Source organism: Microtus pennsylvanicus, chromosome 7, assembly GCF_037038515.1.
Source record: "Microtus pennsylvanicus isolate mMicPen1 chromosome 7, mMicPen1.hap1, whole genome shotgun sequence".
Taxonomy (NCBI): Eukaryota; Metazoa; Chordata; class Mammalia; order Rodentia; family Cricetidae; genus Microtus; species Microtus pennsylvanicus.
Genome location: NC_134585.1, coordinates 52,219,050 through 52,240,182, shown reverse-complemented (window position 1 = coordinate 52,240,182; position 21,133 = coordinate 52,219,050). Strand labels below are relative to the sequence as shown.

Here is a 21,133-nt window from a genome sequence, read left to right as displayed (position 1 = left end):
ACTAATTTATATCAGAGAAACACTAGAAAGGAATAAGGAGTTGATATTCAGAAGTTCAGGTATTAAGTACTGAACCCATAAATATCCAATTTGCCACCCTGGGACACATCAACTAACCAACTAGCCACCCTGGGACACATCAACTAGCCAACTAGCCACCCTGGGACACATCAACTAACTAACTAGCTACCCTTGGACATATCACCTAACCAACTAGCCACCCTGGGACACATCAACTAACCAACTAACGACCCTGGGACACATCAACTAACCAACTAGCTACCCTGGGTCAAATCAACTAACCAACTAGCCACCCTGGGTCAAATCAACTAACCAACTAGCCACCCTGGGTCAAATCAACTAACCAACAAACCACCCTGGGACAAATTAGCCCTTTTCTACTTCTTCATGAATCAATAAGACTGGCCTGATACATTTCTAAGACTCAGATTTCTCTTCAGTCAAAATAACTGACATTATTAAGCTAGATTCCATTATTTCTGAATACCCGATTAGCGGTCCACAAAGCAAAAACAAACAAATAAAAGTGCTAAAATTAAGTTCGATTCCTATAATCCAACAAAGACTAATTTAAAAGGCACAGACATTTACATCAAGTTCTACTGAACAACTATGATACATGTAAATGATTTGCATGCATCATCTGACTTATCCACCATAGAGATGAACATTGTTACTGCATCTTGTAACACTGCAGAAATACTTAAAATAGGATCTTATCCTATTGGCCAAACTTTACTACCTCCTCCATCTACCATCTATAGGTAGTTATAAATATAGAATTGTCAAGGAAGCAGGAAAGAGGTATTAAAGTAAATCAAAACCCTAAACAGAGAAAGCTACACTTAAGAATATTTTCATGCATGTAGACAAAAAAAAATCAATGTAGTAAGAGGACAAAAAAATGAATACATGCTATAAGGATTATCCAGGCTCCTATTCCCTACCCCTTCTATTTGGAAAACTTTTAAGATTTCAACGGCTGCCCTCCCCTGAAGGCTATCCTCCCAAATACTATGTCAGTACGATCACAGCTTCACACTTACCAGCACCTACAAAATGCCAGATAGAGCACATCAGGAAAAGTATTTAAAGCCCTGGGATCAGGGACTAGATTCAGACAAATACAGCACTGTAAAAAACTAAAATGAGGTCATTTATAAGAAACAAGGCAAGGTGTCAAATGCACAGAAAGGTGATGGGATATCACAGGAAGTCAGAGTAGACTGGAGAACAGGTCAGATGCTAACCCTCTAAGCTCTCGTAAGTACTGCTTATGTTCTACATAATTGTACTGATGCACTGAAGGCTCCAATCCTTTCCCATACTTTATATCCATGCTGATCAACTCCAATGTATTTTATACCTCACCTGTAGGCTAGAACCTCCAGCATGTCAAATTAATAACTTGCTATACCATCTGCCCTTCAGAATCCTAAATCCACCCAACTGCCTTGACTTCCCGGGCCTATGCAGAGCAGCAGAGCACTGCTATAGAAAAAGCAGGCCACCTGCCTCCGCTGATTCCTGACAGCTCATGCCACAGTGAACACTTCCAACCAGTTTTCTCTGCCCACCTCCTTCACTAACTGTTCTCAAGCGCCCCTACCCGTCACTGCCAAAGGCCTTGCTGTGCCTTCCAAGTGGCATGGCAGCGAAGCACTGCTGATGTCTAGAACAACAACAAATCAGAAAATACCAAAGAGTGAAAAAAATTAAAACTACACAAGCAGATAAATTATAGAAAAAACTAGCACAGTTTACCATAGGAACAGACCACATGTGACCCCACAGAACTCTAGTGAATCTCACCGCAGTCTATCTGCATGTACTCACTACGCATCCACACTCCTGATATATTGTAGAAATACCTTCTTTGAAGTAGTCACAGGGAGACCCACCCTATCATCTTTTCTCATGTTCAAAAATGAATACATTAAATCTATTCAGCCTCTCTGGACTCTACTGAGTGGATACTGATGTATATTACTCTACTAGTCAGAATGCAATCTTAGAAACCCATTTTTAAAAATTGAACTGACCATTTAAAACTGACCAATTCTGTCATTCAAAAATAAGAAAATCACTGCCATGATTTAAAATTAAGGTGATAAATTGGCTGGATTTTTGCATACTGCAGTCACAGCACAATTGTACACTCAACAAGAAAAGCAAATATTAAGGAAAACCGAGAAGGTTTTGGTCTCTAATCATGCACTAGCCAAGCAGCCCACTCATTAGTCTGGTTCTTTTTACTGTTTCTATCAGGGGTTGTTTCAAATAAACTTTCCAAATGTAAAATTACTTCATTAATCAACTTTAAAAGTAAAATGGATTGAAAAGACCCATGTCTGAAATCTGAGAATACAGTAAAAGGCATAAAAAGAAACAAAAAATGAAAGTTCTTAAAATTTGCACTTAGAATTTGTTTTGGAGCTTGTTGAAATGATTCCTAAAAATTCATCTGGAAGCATAAAAATAAGAAGGGGCCAAAGATATTTTAAAAAGAAAACTTATGTGGACGGACTTGAACTATAACAGCAAATATTAAAACACATTAAGAAGCTATAATAACTACAATAATGCAGGGCTGGCAAAGGAAGAGAAAAGTCAATGGAACAAAGCAGAGAGGCAAGGGGAATCATTTATTATCTGATAAAGGTAGAGTTTCAGTTGTGAAGGAAGGAAGGTTTATGTAATTTGTGGTGGTAGACCCCCTCCCTGACAATATAGAACAACAAAATGGATTAATATTAAACTGTGGAAACCAAAACCTGAAATATAGGAAAGTGCACGAAATTAAGAGGACTTCAGATCAAAAGCGGAAGCAACAAGGCAGCGTACAACTGACTAAGCTACATTTAAAAAGAAGAAAAAAAGGAAAACTCACACTAAACAACCTTAAGGGTGCTGCCAAGTGCTGGGAGAAGGGAATGCCAAGGGAGATCCTCAAAGGAGGAAGCTTTTTAAGACACTGAAAGTTCTTAATAAACTACAGAAAACCAAGACGTTAGTTAAAAAGACAAAAAAAAAAACTGTCTGAGAATCAGAACATAAAAACACACACAGGAAATGTAAGTGACCAACTATGCTGAAGCTCAGTGGCCAAGCAGTTTGACAACACAAAGCCATGTTGATGGGCGGGGGGGGGGGGGGATAGGGGTGTCGTCTCTCAGAATAAGGTAAAAATGTAAATCAGTTCAGCTTCCTTAAAAGAAAATTAAAAAGTTAGTACCAAAAAGGTTATTAAAAACTTCTTCTTTGATTTTAAGGTAATAGGTGCCAATATTTTATTTCATAGTTTTAGTAACACTGGAAAACTTGATTAATAAAGCCTAAGACCACACACGCTGTTCAGAATATACTGAATGGGTACAAAAGATAGTCATTACAAAAGTGAGTAGTAACTACAGATTACTAAGAACCACGAAAATAGAAAAAAGCTAAGAATAGAGGTGCTGGAGAGATGGCTTAGCAGTTAAGAGCATTGACTGCTCTTTCAGAGGACCCAGGTTAGAGTCTCAGCACCTACTTGGTGGCTCACAACCAACTGTAACCCCAGTTGCAGGTGATCCAGCACCCTCTCTGGCTCTCTCCAGCACCAGGCAAACAAGTGGATCCCAGACAGACTTGCAGACAAAACCACACACACACAAAATAGAACCACAAGGAATCAGCTCCCATACATCCACATTCCTGGTATACAACTTGCCCTTGGCAAGGGCCACAGTAGACAGCTCCTTTCCTCTGGCTGTGTGAGCCTTCTACCTCCTCTAGCTCACAGAACTCAGGAGCTGCCCCCAGGCTCTTTCTCTTCTGTTTATTAAGGCTGGCACTTTGGATTTATTAACTGAACTAAACAATTTTCATTGTGATTGACAACTAGTTAGTTTTCGGTGAGACCAATCCTTGAAAAGAAAAAGACTAAGTAATGTTCCACAGTTAGACAGCCTGTAGCCAAAAGACAAACATCTTACTACTAGTTAATAGATAGGGAAGGTGGCAGCAACAGAGGGCTGAAACAGCAACATCAACAGGCTTAACTATGAAGCAGCAGCAGCAAGGATTTGGAGTGAAATTCCTGCAGTATGCGGGGGATTAAGTGTGGACTTGCTCATCTGAAAGGCCGCACACGACCAAGCATTGCATGCGTACTGACTTTACTCATGTAGCATCTGAAGCCTAAAACTTTTAAAGCAATGGGATATACTGACAAATGTAAAACAATTCCTCCCATTTGGACTCCAGTTCCCTTTCTGAGGAAAAATTCATAAAGGGAAAAACTTCAGTCTCTCCATGCTGAATGTACTATTAGGAGTGGCCTCTCCCTGAGGTCTGAAATGAAGGAAAAGTGCACGCTTATTCCAGAGTCACAGCCAACAATAACCTTTACATTCTGAACCCAGCTTAGGTAGATCGCTTGGGAAGATGTGTGCAAAAGTATTTAATTCAAAGTACTGAATTTAGCTTTTCTTTTGCTCAACTTTCTTAAATGGTCTTAGGTCTATCAGAAATAAATATTGGGCAGAACCACCCCTAAGTTTCTGTTTTCCTTTTATAGAGCTGGTTTTATAACTCAGAGGTCAATTTCTGCAACAACAACAACAAAAAAAACTAGATAGTAAATATTTTCAGCTTCACAGTCCACATGGTGCTTGCTATAAATACTAGTTTTGGCCATGAGGCCTGAAGACAGCAATGAGTGGCAGATAAATGTGTGAGCATCACTGACGTCCAAGGAAATTTCATTTGCTGAGACGGGTTACATGGCTATAGTCTGCTGCCTCACGCTACACGTCACCCAGTGTTTTACCTACTAACATATATTGTTTTAATAAATTCTATGAAATTAGCTTTAGAACATTTATTTTTTTATGGATATTAGGAAGAAAGGTCAAATAAGACTATGAAAGGGAAATTACTGTTAAATTTGTATAAAGGATACATGGGGTTCATTATATTATAATTTAAGGACTCTGAAGATGTTCAAATTCACATTAAAAACTACGAGTAAATCAATTTAGTGCCACAGGAAGAAAATGAAATTCATCACCTTATCATAAAGTATATTTTCAATATTTTAAATATAATTCTGTAACATAACACAAAAGTCTAAAAAAAGCCCATTAAACTATAATGAAAAACTTAAACATGTATACAAATATATAGACTCTTAAAGCATTCCACAATTTAAAATATAGGCAGGCTCACAAAATTCAGCTTCTAAATTAGTGTTTATCCCCATCTTAACAATCACAAGTGTTGTTAATTTTTGGTTTTAGAACATATTTTAAAAGAAATAGATTATATTTACATGTAAGTTTGTTATTTTTCAAATGAAAGCATAAATTTTTATTTCTCAGTTTTAAATTCTAAGAACTCAATATTTATAGATGATCCATACAACCAAATTTCTCAAGATCCTCAATAATTAAGACTATAAAGATAAGCTGAAAGCACAGAGTCTGAGATATTATGACATTAACGCTTTCAATGCTAATACTTTCTTTGAAGTATGTCTACTGAGAGACTATCAAATGCGATCAAACGTACCAAAACTGTGCTTTGAACTATTATTATCACACAGTAGAGTCAACCTGCTCTAAAGGCTATCAATATACACATGAGGAAGGCATTTAAACTTTCCACAGAAATATTCTTTTAAACTCCCTGATCATTGCGATCATTGGGAACCATTGGGAAAGAAGTAACACTGCCTCTTGCCGTAGATACGGGTCTCCTGAACCACTAGGAAAGAACTCAGAGCTTACACGGTTCCCTAACTCATCTGCTTCCCCACCCAATGAAGATAAATTGTCTCATTCACTTCAAACTGAGGATAGCTTCTGGGAAGAATTCTCAAACAAATGGACAATTTCTCAAAGAGTCAATACATGTGATTTTTTAATGCTTTGTGTTTCTCACAATAATCTGAAACACAACGGTTCAAATATTACCAAAATTAAAAACTACTTTGAATTAGGTTCACCGACTTAGGAGAACTAATAAAAACTGTAACCTTCTCTGAAAATACTTTGACTATCCAAAAAAGGTGAGCTGGCGCCGTTTTCAGACGCAGTGCACCAGTGCAGCACTCAGAGCCAATCCTGCCTGTCTCACTGTAGGTATTTAAATGCTGAGAGCACTTTACTTCTGTTTAAATACAAATTACATGAAGCTAAGATGTATGCATTTTATTTCCGTTCCCTTTTTCAACACTAATCAGGCTAAAACAGCAACAGTAACACATGTGAAGACACACTCACAGCATGCTCTGCAGTTCTGCAGCAAAGCTTACAGCCTTCCCTGTGTTTCTTCCACTACTCGAAGTGGCAGTAGACATCGGGCTAGCTGCAGTATTATTCATCTAAAGGAAAAGGAAAAAGAAATAAAACTTACAAACATATTTAGCTATAAAAAGTACACAAGATAGAAGCAATTCTAAACTACTTCAAAAAGTACAGAAATCTTCAAATTTCAGATAATTTCAGTTCTGTAGTAAATCCAACTGTCTTCTACTTAATGTCTTTATTCAAATGAAAAGTAGTGTAGCGGGAGAAAAGTGCTTAGTCAGCTCAGGTATCAAAGAATCACCTACATGACTGGTACACATTCAGTGTCTACACTATAGTAAGTACTAGAACAGAAATACTCATTAAACTACTTTGGCATCACTTGATAGCTCTCCAGAGTGTTGCACAGCAACCAAAGTCCCATTAGCGATTCTTCAGAGAGTGTCCAGCAGCTCCTTAACACATATTTCCCCATTTCACACAGGCCAATAAAAACAAAAGTCACTTTGGGAGATGGGGAGTTGGCTGTAGCAATCGTAATTGCTTTGCGAGCATGAGGGCCTGAGTTCAGATCCCGGCACCCACATCAAAGCTGGCACAGCAACACACTCCTGTACCCGAGCCCTGAGGAAGAGAGAGGCAAGTAGATTCTGGATGCTCTTTGACTAGCCGGTTTAGCTGAAATAGGGAGCTCTGGGTTTTGAGGAATGACTTTGAGGACTGACCTATTCTGAATTACTATAAAATGATAATAGATCTGCTGCTCTATTATCTAGAATGGCACGACATACCTAATCTTGCTGAACACTTAAACATCTAGGATAGAATGTAGCATCTTCTTTGGATACTTTCAAATAGAATACTGTTTTGCTAATTAATTAATTAATTAATTACTGTGAAGAAGTGACTGAGAAAGACAACCTGATATCAATCTCTGGCCTCCACATACACCACACACACAAACAGGACACACATATGTGCGCATGCACAGGGACACACATGAACACACACACTTACTTTAGGAGTACCAGGTAGAATTTAAAGATGTTCTTATAACTATAATACACAAAATGAGAAAACCACAACATACTCTAGTTCTCATTTGAACCAAAGGCTAAATTATGGCAGAAAATCAATAGATCAGAAGTGGGCATTATATTTTATAATCCTATGAGCAAATAACTGGCTCAATTTAAAATGTGACATTTTTCCTATCAAATATATCAGGCTGATATATAATGAAAACTAGCCAATTCTAACGCATGTATTTTTATTTATTGTACATGACACTAAATTAAATAATAAACAAGAACTAGTTAAAAGAACATAAAAGTCATCAAAATAAGTACTAATTACCATACTATAAACACAATAAATATTACTCCCTATGTTTATATCAACCTGATGATACCATCATTTTTCCCTAAGGTGGGAATTAGAAATACTTTGCAGATTCTATGGAAGAACATCCGAACTTGAAAACACATGTTAAAACAGTTAAGAGAAGTCCAGGAATAACCTAATTGTACGACAGCCTCTAGAGCTGGTGATGCACAGAAGGGCTGGTCGTTGACACCACTGCAGAAGGCAAAGCCCAGGCAGAGAAAGAACTTTTCTAGGATGGAACATCTGGCCTGAAGAGACAGCCTAAAGGGTCACAAACTACATATTCATAGGAGACAGGCTTCCAACCAGTGAAGACATGCAGCCCAATCCTGTGCATCAGCTCTCAGCGGCCTATAGATGTTTTCCCATTCTGCACATCTCGAAGGCAGAGCATATTATCTCTTTGGGCTAGGAGTCACTAACTAGTTCCCCCCACACAGTTCCTGGCAAATCACACAATGTCTACACAGGGTGCTCTCTCCTGAGGCTCTCTTGCTGATAGCCAGGCTCACAGTAATGGAAGAAAACATGCTTTTCTGTGGAAAGTGTGAGATAAAGTTAGAGTTGGGCATAAAGATCTGATTTCAACGTTTGGCTTCAGATGCAGACTGTCTGGGTTCAATCCCCAGCTCTGTTACTTTGTTAAGACTTTACAGAAGTTACTTTACTTCTCTCTGCTTCCATTATCTCGTCCATAAAATGTGAATAATAGCCCTGCTTTTTAAAGATTATTGTGACAATTAGATGAACTCATACAGAAAACAATTTGGAACAATCTTGATACAGTAAGTACACAATAAATGTTAGCTATTAAAAATAAAGATATTTAAAATACCCCATCTTGATCTGACAAAAGCTTTTATATCAATTTAGAGTACCTAACTTTAAAAATCTCCTATCTTTCACCCTCCCTATACCCATGACGTACAGGAAGACAAGGTCCTCTTCTGCCCCTTTCTCTATACTACAGCCCTCTACTAAGTCTTATCTCTCCCACTCTCAGGTCACTCTCCATGTGGCTGTCAAATCCATCTTCATAACATGCCCTTTTAATCTGACCAAATGTGTGGAAAATGATAAAAATCACCAAGGGGATCTAGACCAGGGGCACTCCTCAAGGACAGGGTCCATGAGGCTAAGCTAGAGAAAAAGCTGCTACACCCAAGTGTCCAAGAGGAGCAGCTTTTGAAAAGGCCACACGGCACAGGGCTCTAGGGCGAACAGCACCTTAGTTATGTCATAATAAGTGTGTAGAGATACTTAAATGTGATGATGTCTGAAATACCCTGATATTCCTTTGGCCTATGCTGAAGGCTAGAACTAACTACGGCACACAACATGAATACTCTAAAAGACAAAAGCATTTCACTCAAACTGAAACTAATGCCCAAACACATTAAAAAAAAAAAAGATCTAATGCTAAGAAAAGTTATCACTTTCCTTTAAGCCTAAATTTGCTCTGTTTTTCACAATAACTTTTGAAATGATTACTATTTTTCTACAAACAAAGTAAGGAAAGAAACTACCCACATTGCCTTGTTCTATTTCGGTTCTAAGATACCCTCATTATTCCAAGTTGGCAATGAACTTGTTATGTAGACTCCCTGCCTCCACCTCCCATGTGCTGGGATTTCAGGTGCGTGCCATCAAACTCCAGTCTGAAACTTGGGTTAAAAATAATAATAATAATTACCCCACCAATCTATGACTAGGAGAAAACAAGAACTACAGATTTCTACAACCAGACCATCAGAAAGAGAACACACAGCCTCCCTTTTTCAAGAACTACTTACACCCCACACATCCAGTGTTTTTAGTGGTTCAAACACAAGGCCTGGAGAAATACTAACCTCAAGGATTGTGTATTAACCCCAACCTCCCAAATCAGGCCTGGAGTTGAGCAGTTTCAGATTTGATACACACAGCACTGTGTGGGGTTTATAGCCTAAAGTAAGTGAGGCACTGCTGAAGCGATCTGTCCCTTTCTTCAGTTCAAATCCAGTCACCCTGTTTTAACTTTCTAAAGAGGACAGATTTCATAGAGCGAATTTATACGAAGGGCCAAGCCCTAGGTTTGATGCCCAGCTTTCTTTCAGTTGTCTCCCACTAGAAATGGTTCCTATCAAGTGTATTTATTGGTAAGAGGTAAAAAGTTCCAATCCAAATTTATTACAACCACAACCAGTCTTCCACAGACAAGTTACTTAATTTCTAAATCAAACAGGTGAAGAACATTTTTCTTGACATGATGAGCTGATAGCTCATTAGACTCCAAAATAATTCTTTCCTGTACCCACATTTTGTTTGATTTAGATAATTACTTCTTTAGACATTAACTTCTTTACACATCAAAGTCCTATCATTCCAATGCTTTATTTCCTTTCTTCTAGACATAAAAAAGTCTGTTAAAAGCAGAAGCACTCAAGTCAATTTTCACTAATAAATACAGTTAACATGGAACTGAAACCCTACTGTAATCTTCTCAATGGGTTAATGTCCTGCAGTTGTTTCAGCTTCCACAGGGATGCAGCTGCTTGCCATATTTTACAAAATGAATTCAGATGTGCAGATTGAGTCCCAGATCATTTCAACATGCCAGCTTAAATGTGAACCCCAGGAAAAAGTTCATTTCTGATTAATTCTGCATTAACCTGATCACTAAACCATATTTCCATTCTGGAAAATCAAAATTTGTTTATTTCATCTAAACATACATGTGTATGTATGTATATATTCACACAAACTTCCTTTCATTAGAAAGTACTGCTGCCAAACACAAAAAGTCCCAACTGTAGTACAGGGTAAAGATAGATATCACAAAATGCTGTGGATATGTTACTGGGTATCCGTTGAAGATCATATTCTGTTCACAACATGACCAAAGAAGACATCCCATGAACAACATTTCTTCATAGACCTCAAAGAACTGAGACTTATTATTAGTTTCTATATCCTAGAAGTAATGTCAAAATCTGGGCTATAAGTCTATCAACCAACCAACAATTAAGAAACATAATGGGAATGGCTAGTTCTGCTTTATTACTGGCAAGGAACATTAAGTCAGATCCATGCGCTTACTCAAACATCCACAGAGTCTCAATCTTAATTATTTCCTAACCTAGACATCTATTATAAATAATTTTTTTATTAGAATAGTTTTATAAAACCCCAAAAGCAGGAAAAATATAGGTAATTCAACATTATTACGTCCTCCATTTTGGTTTAGTGTTAAAAAAATCAAGTTCTATCATAATCCAAATTTCTACTGATATGAAAAATACCAAATGATCAATCACTACAAACGCAAAAACTCAAAAAGTGTACAAGTATCTATAAAATGTCTATAGCATGTAGAATAATAACACAAGTTTTCTAGCCATGGGCTAAACATACCCATTCTTTTCCAGAATACAGCATGGGCAGCCTAGCCCAGGTCCTGCTAGAGTCCGCTTTCCCATTTGAAATCCCATGAGCCAGGATTAGTTTCTTTCATTTCAGCATTCCAGCAGCCCACACTGCACCCTTTAAGTTCTGCTCACAGCAGTCACATCCAACCTTCAGTCTGCAAACTACACACAGCCCAGTAAAGCTACGAATGCAGCCCAGCTGGTTTATAGATGGCATCATACCACAATGTCAAAAGGTCGGATGTCTATGGCTTATGACACTCTAGGGCTTCTCTAGCCCACAGGTCCAAATTCTTTTTACAAAAGAGTTCCAAAGGCCTATAAGTCACATGGTCAGATAGTCACAGCAAAAACCAATTTTTTCTATTTCTGTATTTCTTTCTTTCTCAATGCTATGGCAAATGCCTGATGAAAGCAACTAAAGAAAGGATTTATTTCATCTCACAGTTAGAGAGGTCACAGTCAGGCATAATGGTGATAGTAGCTAGTTACACTGATCTACTATCAGGAAGCAGACACAGATGAACACTGGGGTTCATGTGTTCTTTTGGCTTTGAATTAAGTTTGGGACCCGATTCTATAGGCTGTGCTACCCACATTCAGATGGGTCTTCCCTCAGTTAAAGTTCTTTGGAAACACCCTCAGAAGCATTCCCATATGTCTTCTAGATGATTCTAAGTGCAGTCCCACTGACAATGAAGATCAACCACCACAACTGGTTAATACTATCTTAGTGAACGTGCATTATTCATTTCAAACTTCTGTCCCATACTGAATCCCTCCTCCAACATCTCTGAAACGACACAGAAACAGAAACTCATCCCTGATTGTTTTCCCCTCACTCTCCCCTATAAGAAGTAACATGCCTTCTATTCCCCTTCTTATCATAAAGGCACTGTCAATGTCTTTTTAAAAGACTGAACGAGGGTGGTTCAGCACTTGGTTATTCATTCATAATTACTGGACACTGACTGAAAGCCAAATGGTCTTTTATGGCCTCAGGATATAATAATGACTAAACCAACAACAACAAGAAACCATTATAGGGTTAGGAGTAAACTCAGACAAAAACAATTTGTAGTACTATAAAAAAGCAAAGTAAACAAATGAATTTCAACTACAGGGTGACGATATATGATCTGAACAAAATGCAAGAGGCAGTGTTCAAGAACCTTCCCCTAAAACCACTGTGGGCAGAGTGCAGTGAACAGAAAATGCAAGCAACAGAAAAGGGAGATCTGTGTCACAAGGAGGATGCAATACTAGAAAGCCTTGAAGGCCAACAGAGGTTAATTTTTACTGAAGGAAAATACTAAGCTATTGGAGAACTTTGAACACGGAATTTTTTTAAGGATAGCTGCAGAATGACCCAGGAAAGCAGAAGCCACTTAAGTTGTATAGACAAGAGATGTCAGTGCCTTTGATATCTGCAATAAGTGGAAATAAGAACATATTACAAATGTCGAGTTAACTTGGAGGTAGAGTAAGCAATGTAAGAAGAGCAAAGGTGACAGAAGCTTGACCTCAGAAATTAACAACACAACTATGCTATTATTTAATAAAAAGAGGAGGAGGCTTGGAAATAAGACCAACAGAAGCAAACAAGCAAAAGTCCACACAATTCCAGTTAAGAATGTATTAGACAACGATCAGACACTTGGGGAGGAGCATACACAAAGTTTTGTGAGAGATTCAGATAGAAGGGACTGGTACAGGCTGACAGAGTCAAGTCTTATAAGGTAATGCCATGGCGAGGGGAGTTTCGTTGGTTTGGTCTGGCTTGCATTGGTTTGGTACAATGCCTAGTGTTACGTCACAGGCTGGCCCTGATATTCCTGGGCAGTGGTGGCGCTCATCTTTAATTCCAGCACTCAGGAGGCAGAGACAAGTGGATCTCTGTGAGTTTGAGGCCAGCCTGGTCTACAAGAGCTAGTTCCAGGACAGGCTCCAAACCCACAGAGAAACCCTGTCTCGAAAAAAAAAAACAAAAAAAAAAACAAAAAGGAAGGAAGGGAGGGAGGGAGGGAAGGAGGGAGGGAGGGAGGGAGGGAGGGAGGGAGGAAGGAAGGAAGGAAGGAAGGAAGGAAGGAAGGAAGGAAGGAGAAAGAAATTCCTAGGTAGCTCAGGCTAGACTCAAACTTGCAATCCTGCTGTCTCAGTCTCTTGAGTAAAGAGATTAAAGAACTATATCATCACACCTGGCTGGACATAGGCTCTTTAAAGGATTAACTAACCAATACACCAGAACCTATACTATAAGAATCAACTGAGGTCTCAGGTTCACTTCTTCCATCTTTCAGGAATGATTTGTGAGGAATGATCTCTCACAAAGGTATTATAAAGAATACAATGAAGCAGGGTGTGGTGGCACATGCCTTTAATCCCAGCACTCAGGAGGCAGAGGCAGGCAGATCTCTGTGAGTTCAAGGCCTGTCTGGTCTACAAAGTGAGTTTCAGAACAGTTAGGGCTCTGTTACACAGTGAAAAATTGTCTCAGAAAAACAAAAAAAAATAAATAAAAAACAATAAACCCACAATGCAATAAGGACTCAAAAATATACTTGAATTGAAAATAAAAAAATTTATAAAATGGAAAGGACTATCACTCAGCAACAGAATTCTTGCCTTAAATGCATAAGTCACGAGGCTCAATAAACTGCAATACAATACATGCACGCACACACACACACACACACAAAATAACAAAACATTTTCATTTCCTTGTTACCTAATGATAAGTTAACTTACAGACAACAGCGCTCTCTGCCACACAAACATGGGAGAATCTTACTATATTTTTTTCCCTAGGTTCATATTAGCTTAAATTCTATTCCATGTGCTTTAATGCATATTATTGGCTTTTTCAAATTTTGTTATAAAAAATATTCTTTACTAAAAGTATACATAAAAATGTACTGTAGACTACATCTAACAACACAGCCAAAAACACACAGCATCCATACTGGCAAATCCCATAGCAAACTCATTTTTTGACAATATTGTTTTTACAGAAAATTCAATGACTTTATGGGTTTTTCTTTAAGTATGTGGGAAATCTAGCCATCACTTAACAATCCTAATAGTAAGTCATATAGCAGAAAACAAGGATTTTTTTAAATGAGTAGATATTTTTAAACATTACAATTCTCTTCTAGCCTACAATCATGTTTTATAAATAGTCATCCTTATAAGAAATCTATTGTCATCTAATATTAAGCATATACAATTCACCAATGGTAATTTAATGATGTGGTTACAATACAGCCTGTGTGGCTAATGGCGATTTAATTCATGTATATGAAGAATTAATGGACTTGGGCTTTACTTGGTCTTTTACTGCAGTAACTTAGATTTTTTTGTTGTTTTTTTTTTTTTTTTCCACAATCACCCTATTAGGCCAGTACTTTCCCACTACTGATGAGGAAACTAAAAATACTGGCTAAATGTCTCAGACCTAATTATTTTTTTCTTTTTAAATGTAAGGCTTTAGGCCAAAGAGCTGACTCAGTAAAGAACATACAACTCTTCAGGGGACCCAAGTTTGGTTCCCAGAGCCCACATCAAAGGTTCAAAGATGCTGTAACTCTAGTCCCGGGAGAACCCAACACCTCTGGCCTCTGCTGGTACCCACACAGATGTGTGTGTACATAGAGAATTAAAATAAATCTTTTTAAAAAGAAAAAAAGGGGAGGCTTTGATCTCAAGTAGCTGATAACCTGATCTATGGAGGCAGATATCTTAACAAAAAATTATCAATTTTAAAAATGCCTAGATTTTTCATTTGTAAAAGATGCCTATCTCCAGATACTCTAAAGTAATATGAAATTATCAGAGCTACAATCATTGGAGTCAGGGGCTGACACTGCCGTTAGTTATCTGAGAGTCTAGTAAATTAAATGCTACGTCCAGATAGTCTTTGTTTAAAGGAGACTGTAGGCCATGACTAACCAACAGGCCAACTGAACCATGTAAACCGGTGGGAGGGGCCGAGAAGTGAGCAGACTTCAAACCACAGTTTGAAAATCACTAATTTCATCCAAATCCGTCATTTTTCAGGTGAGGAAACTGCAGCCCAGAGGGGTTTCTTGTACTGCCCAAGGACACACACCACTTTTTAGTGACACAAGCTTGGACTAAAACTGAGGTCCCCCTGACTCCTGGCCCAGAATCCTTTCTTCTATACAACGAGGAACACACAAATAAAAGTGGATCATAATTAACTCACAAGGAATTGGTCACAGTGAACTTGGTTGTGAACTATCTGCCTATGCTCACTTGGTGTAGCAGGAAAGCGCTGAGCTCTGGAGTTCAAACACAGGCTCTGAGGCTTATCATGTGACCTTGGGCAACTCATTCCACCTCTCTCCCTCAGTTCCTCTAGAGAGGAAACTTACACTTCTCTCCCAGGGTTCCTGAGATAATGGCTAAGCGAGGGTGCACAGAAAGTGTCACAGGAAACAAGAGCACAGCGCTTTACAAACACATCAGGGTTTTAACATTAAGCAAGCTCAAAGAGGGCAGCTCGTGAGTGTGACAGTCTGTTCAAGGCTAAAAGTGGGACGACAGAAGACACACAAGGCTCAGTGGCATTACCATCAACATTTAAAATAGCAAACAGAACAGCTCATCCCCTTCACTTAACATGAATTCAGTTAACACAGTAATGCAATGGCCGAATCCCTTCTCATAATGTAAGTGAAATATAAGCAAAATCACTGACATTCTAATACATGAAAAGCAGGTTTCCGATTGATTTACTATATGACCTCACCAAAACACCCGTTCTCAAAAGGAAAACAGGACGACTCGATCTCACTATCTTTACTGTACCGGCATATTTGTAGCCCTTTACACCAAAAGGGACCAACAAGCATATTACCCAAGATTTCTATACAAAGTAAAACATTTAAATCGCCAGTAGCTAAAGGGACCAAGTCACTCTCTGGCCTTATTCCAAATATCCTATGAGTGAAACAGCATGGACTTTGTCACTGTTTTCAGCAAGTGTATTTTGGAGACTGCAAAATTGCTAATCCTTCCAAGACTAAGAGTTCTGACACGTTTAAAAAGCGTGGCCACGTTAGCACAGTCCAAACTGGAATGTTTCTGACAGTACGAAAGGGGTTCTGGTAGGAAGCATGCTGGGACGTGACTGTCCCAGAAAACTTAAGATAGTCTGTCCACTCGAGACCAGCTCAGTCTGACTTGCAAGTCATGAACTAGTCTCTGCTTATGATGTAACACAGGAGCTTTAAACTGTCATTCCAGAACCAAGGATTATCTCCAGCCTTGAGGCCAAGGGCAACGTTTCACAAATACCAGGCTGGAGTTCAGAGTGTGCATCTACCCGACTCTGTGACAGTTTCGTTTTTCTCAGGGTTTATTTTCAAGGACTGGGTGTGTATAGCCTAGTGGCAAAGCCACCACTTAGTAAGTGGGAGGGCCAGGGTACAATCCCCAGTACAAAAAAAAGGAAGAAAGAGGGAGGAGGAAGAAGGAAGGGAGAGGGGAGAAAAAGGGAAAAAGGAGAAGGCTTTTATGTTCAAGATTTACAAATACTCAGTCAAAAAATAGTTAGGCATATTTCAAAGAAAGTAATCTCATGACACATTGATCACCAAATTTCACTTTTCTCTTCAGAAGTTTGAATATGGATACTAAAATGACTTCTAAAATTGCCCAAAGATTGCCACCATAATTTATTAAACTGTCTTATACAAAAGGTTAAAAGCGGAAGCACCAGCTTTCAAAGATGGTAGGAAAAAACAAACGGCAGCAATAAAGAGTTGCAAGCTTTCACGAAGAACTAACTCGGTGATAAAAGACAGTGGAAGCCAGCGCTGATTAAAGAAAACTCCAGCTAGTGTTCTCTTTCCAGCTAAATCTGGCGCTAGCTTTCGAACCAGGGAGTCAAAGGAGTGTTTTGCTTTAATTTGCCAAGCTGTAAATAAATACTGGCAGGCCCACGCTTTGAATGAAAGGCAATATTTGGACATAATTATGAATCCTTACAGCATAAATATTCCAAAAGCTGAGCTGACTTAAAACTCCACCAAATCAAAGACCGCAACAGCTCTCAACTTTGCAGGCCTGTGTGATCCCATGCAACAACCACCGTGCGCGTGGGTGGCCACTTAAATTGTAATTAATTTGCTACTCATCAGTGGCACCTGCCACGTTTCCATTGCTCAAGAGCCACCTGCACCTGACGGCTACCATACTGGAAGTCCACCGTGTATAGCATTTTCAGCGTGGCATAAAGTTCCCCTAGGCAGGGCAGCCCTCAGGGTAGACCTACTGTACTTAAAGGTCCCCAGGGTGGGTGAGGGGATTTGAGGGGCCACGACTCACAACAGCATAACCCATTATGTTCTGGTTTTATCAAGTATTATCAAGAAACCCTTTAGTCGTTAAATTCTGTCTCTCTGGAACACACAGAAATTCTACCAGTTGTTTCAAGCAATCTTTTACCGGTGATCTGGGAGACCCAGGTGTCTCCCAGATAAACATGTCCTCATTTCTTTCTGAGTTCCCACTAAACTCCAGGGACATGATGCTAATTTATCCGGGTATACAATAACGATACTGCTTCCGGGATCCTGTCTGAACGTCAAATATATTTACTATCCCTATAACTCCATTCTCATTTGTCACACCAACTGTCCTGACTTTCCTAAGGGAAGGCAAGGTGACAATTTCTTAACATGGAACTCATAGGAAATCACAGCAGAGAATTCTGCTGGCGTTGATGTAAGCTTTAAGTACACAAATACTCTCTCATAAATCTGAGTTTGGAGCTAGGCTATTGTGATCCCCATCTACACCCCACAACACGACCTAAATGATTTCCCCAGGGGTCCCAGAGGCGGGCGGTGACAGCAGCATCTCTGTGTCCTCTGGGTCTCTCCTGGCAGGCTGAACTTCCACTAATGCTACCTAACTTCCACGAAGCAGAGCTTTCTTTTTTGAAGGTCTCCCCACCCCAACACAACCTGGGTGACAGGCGAAAGGTGCCTCTCCGCCCAGCCCAGGGCTCCCCTCGCCCCACGCCCACCGACGACGGGGAGGAGCCATGGCGCACCCCACACTCGGCGGCCTGCACCCGGCTGGGCCCGCAGCCCTGGGCCTGACCTCTGGCTGCCACGTCCCTGGCGTTCCCATGACCTCGCCCCACTCCCGGCCGCCCCCACGCGCCCCACAACCTCTGCTTAAGGACACGTGGAAGCACGTCTGCGCGTCCCGCGTGGAGAATGAGAGGGGACAGAGATGGCGCGGTGTCTGCGGCGGCGGCGGCCCCGGGACACGATGGGCAGGGGGCGGGGAATAGGGGGGACAGAAACTGTGGAAAGGGAAAAGGTGACTGGGCTAGGCTGGAGGGGGTGCAAGATGGCGAGAGCGCCACTATGAGGGGCGGGGGTGGCGGAGACTGAGGTAACTAGACGGACGCGCCAACCCATGCGAGGAGAGCGCCTGCGCAGCCGGCGAGGTGGCGCGCGCCGCTCCCGCTACTTCCGCCACACTCCGGGGGCGGGGCGTCGTGCTCCCGCCAAGGCGGAGGGAGCGGCGGCCTCAGAGCTGGAGTGGCTGTGCGGGTCGGGCTGAGGAACCGGGTATACCCGGTGCAGACACACTCTGCAGCCTGCCGGAGTGAGCTTATGGGTCTAGGATTTTTTAAGGAGTCGGTGTCTGCACTGGAAGTTTGTCCGTGCAAGCTAATCTTCAGGGGTCGGGGTGATTAGAATCTTATCCTGTTTCGAATGACAAAGAAGCACAGAGTTCGGAAAGACCTGCACCTCAGAGAAGCACTGTGTGCTGACCCTGGGTTCTGGGACCTTGAAACACCAGCTTCATTCACCCCGCCTATGACAGCCCATCTGCAAAGTTTCCCCCAGTTCTTTAATTACTTAAAGAGTACGCTTTTGTTGTTGATAACTTGCGATCTCTGGGAGGCTTTATACACAAGCCTTGGTCATTTTTCCTCTGGCACCACCTGTATTGAATTGTATATGTGACCTCTTCTTGCGGTTGATGGTCGCAGAAGCAATTCTTTAAAACATCAAGACAGTGGGGTCTCCTGACTTTCATGGCGCTTTGTGAACTGTTGTTTATATTTTTAGCAGTTTTTTTCAGCCGTTTAAGAAAGAAAACATTATCCATACTCAAATCCTACCACTTCAAATATTACTTAATAAGTGTTCAGTGATTCACCTTTTCCAGGGCTTTTCAAGCACTGCTGCTTCCGATAACGTCTTGCGTAGGAATGTATACGTTCTGAAGTGATCCTGTTTGCTTAGCGTCTTTAACAGAGCCATTCATTTAATTATCTCCTCTGTGGATTGCAGTCGTCTTGTGTCTAATTGCCAGACACTTCACTACTCGTCAAATACACTTGCCAAAGTCTATTTAGGATGTGGAGACTCAGCATGAAGTAAGTGTAAATCCAGGCTTACTCATCCTAGGCAGAGTGTACCAGTGTACACTGGGAAAGTGTATGGGAAAGTAGCCAAAATTGTCATTACTTCTTTTAAAAAGTAAGATTCGATTATATGCAGTAGGTGAAAAGACAGATTTTAGTATATGGCCAAGAAAATAAGAGATAGGGCTGGGCACAGAATTGGAAAAGTCAAGGTCAGTCTTGGTTACGTAGTGATTTCAAGACCTTCCTGAGCTACTACTTCAGACCTTTCTGTATAAACAAACAGGAAAAAAAAAAACCTGCTGTGAAAACAGGAGACAGAGTATCCAAAGAAATAAAATTGCAGGTGGATCACTTTAATTAAGATGTCATTGCACGGGCATTTCGCCTCCAAAGATAAAGACCAGATTTGACTTATAAACAAATTATAACTGTCAGGTCCAAAAAAAAAAAATCAGGATAGATTCATGGTTCCTATCAGGTTACCAAAGCGCAGGTTGGCCTCCAGGAGGGCTCCCTCTGCCACAGCTCCTGAGGCTCTTCTCAGCTCTTCTCCCTCTAAACTTCTCCAGCTCCTGCCCCCCCTTCCCATCCCATATAACCCTGCTGTTTCAGCCTTGTGCTCTCTTGCACCCCTCTCTCTTGGTCTCCCTTGCAAGCATTTCCTTGTCTTCCTCTCTTGCTCTCTACATCTCTCCTCCCATGGCCAGGTGAGTCTGCTGACTGTGTTCAGTCTGCTGCCTCCTTCCTGTTCTAGACTTTTCCAGATGCCTCTGACTGTACTCTCCATCATATCTACAAGAAAACCCTTCCCCTCAACCATACCTTGTAGAGGCCATGTCCTCAGTTTATAAAGTAACAAAACTAAAACAACAAACTCTTGCTGAAATTAAAGCTTTGGAGACCACCAGGGGAAACAGAGCAGGAGACCAAGTGAAGTCACGTCACCCCTATAACAAACAAAACACTCCCCTTCCCCCCCCCCATTTTGTTTTTTTGAGACTGAATTTCTCTGTGTAACAGAGCACCCTGGCTGTCCTGGAACCTGGAATTCTCTGTAGACCAGGCTGACCTTGAACTCAGAGATCCTTGAACTCAGAGATCCCTGTCGTCTCTGCCTCCCTAGCACAGGGATTAAAGGTGTGTGCCGTGTACCACCTGACTGCAGATGCCCCATCTCTTGGTATCATTAAAGGAAAATGAAGCTTGCTAGTGTCAACTTCCACACGTCTCTGGCATGATCATCTTCAAACTCACTAGTACAAAGCATGCATTCCGAGGCCCCCTCCCTTCTTTGTGATGATTGCATTAAATGGCCAAAGACGCTTTTATTATTTTATTTTTATTTATTTATTTTTTCTTTTTTCGAGACAGGATTTCTCTGTGTAACAGTCCTAACTGTCCTGGAACTAACTCTTATAGACCAGGCTGGCTTTGAACCCACAGAAATCCAGGCTTTTATTTTAAAAGCTCTAAGTCTATGGAGGCTTTTGGAGGTGGTGCCTCCCTAGAAGTGGACCACTAACGGTTTGTACCTGTCCTGGTTCTGGCCTGCATTCTCAGCCTGTGAATGGTTCCAGCCTCAAATCCACTGCTCCCCACCACACCCC

General features: G+C 40.6%; 1 protein-coding gene across 4 annotated transcripts in view; it reads right to left on the bottom strand.

The window, feature by feature from the left end:
- Supt3h (SPT3 homolog, SAGA and STAGA complex component) overlaps window positions 1-18,579 on the bottom strand; it is a 367,702-nt gene extending 349,123 nt beyond the window's left edge. For 2 of the 4 annotated variants that reach the window (XM_075980697.1, XM_075980699.1), the window contains exons 1-2: window positions 18,310-18,561; window positions 6,288-6,388 (exon numbers count right to left, since the gene is read on the bottom strand). Coding sequence is in view for 2 of the 4 variants with exons in the window: in XM_075980696.1 (XP_075836811.1) it covers window positions 6,288-6,388 (101 nt within the window). In the remaining 2 variants the exon portion in view is untranslated. Of the gene's footprint in view, window positions 1-6,287; window positions 6,389-18,309 lie in introns of all 4 variants that reach the window. The other 2 variants (XM_075980696.1, XM_075980694.1) reach the window with 2 other exon arrangements.
- Window positions 18,580-21,133: the final 2,554 nt, after the last annotated feature.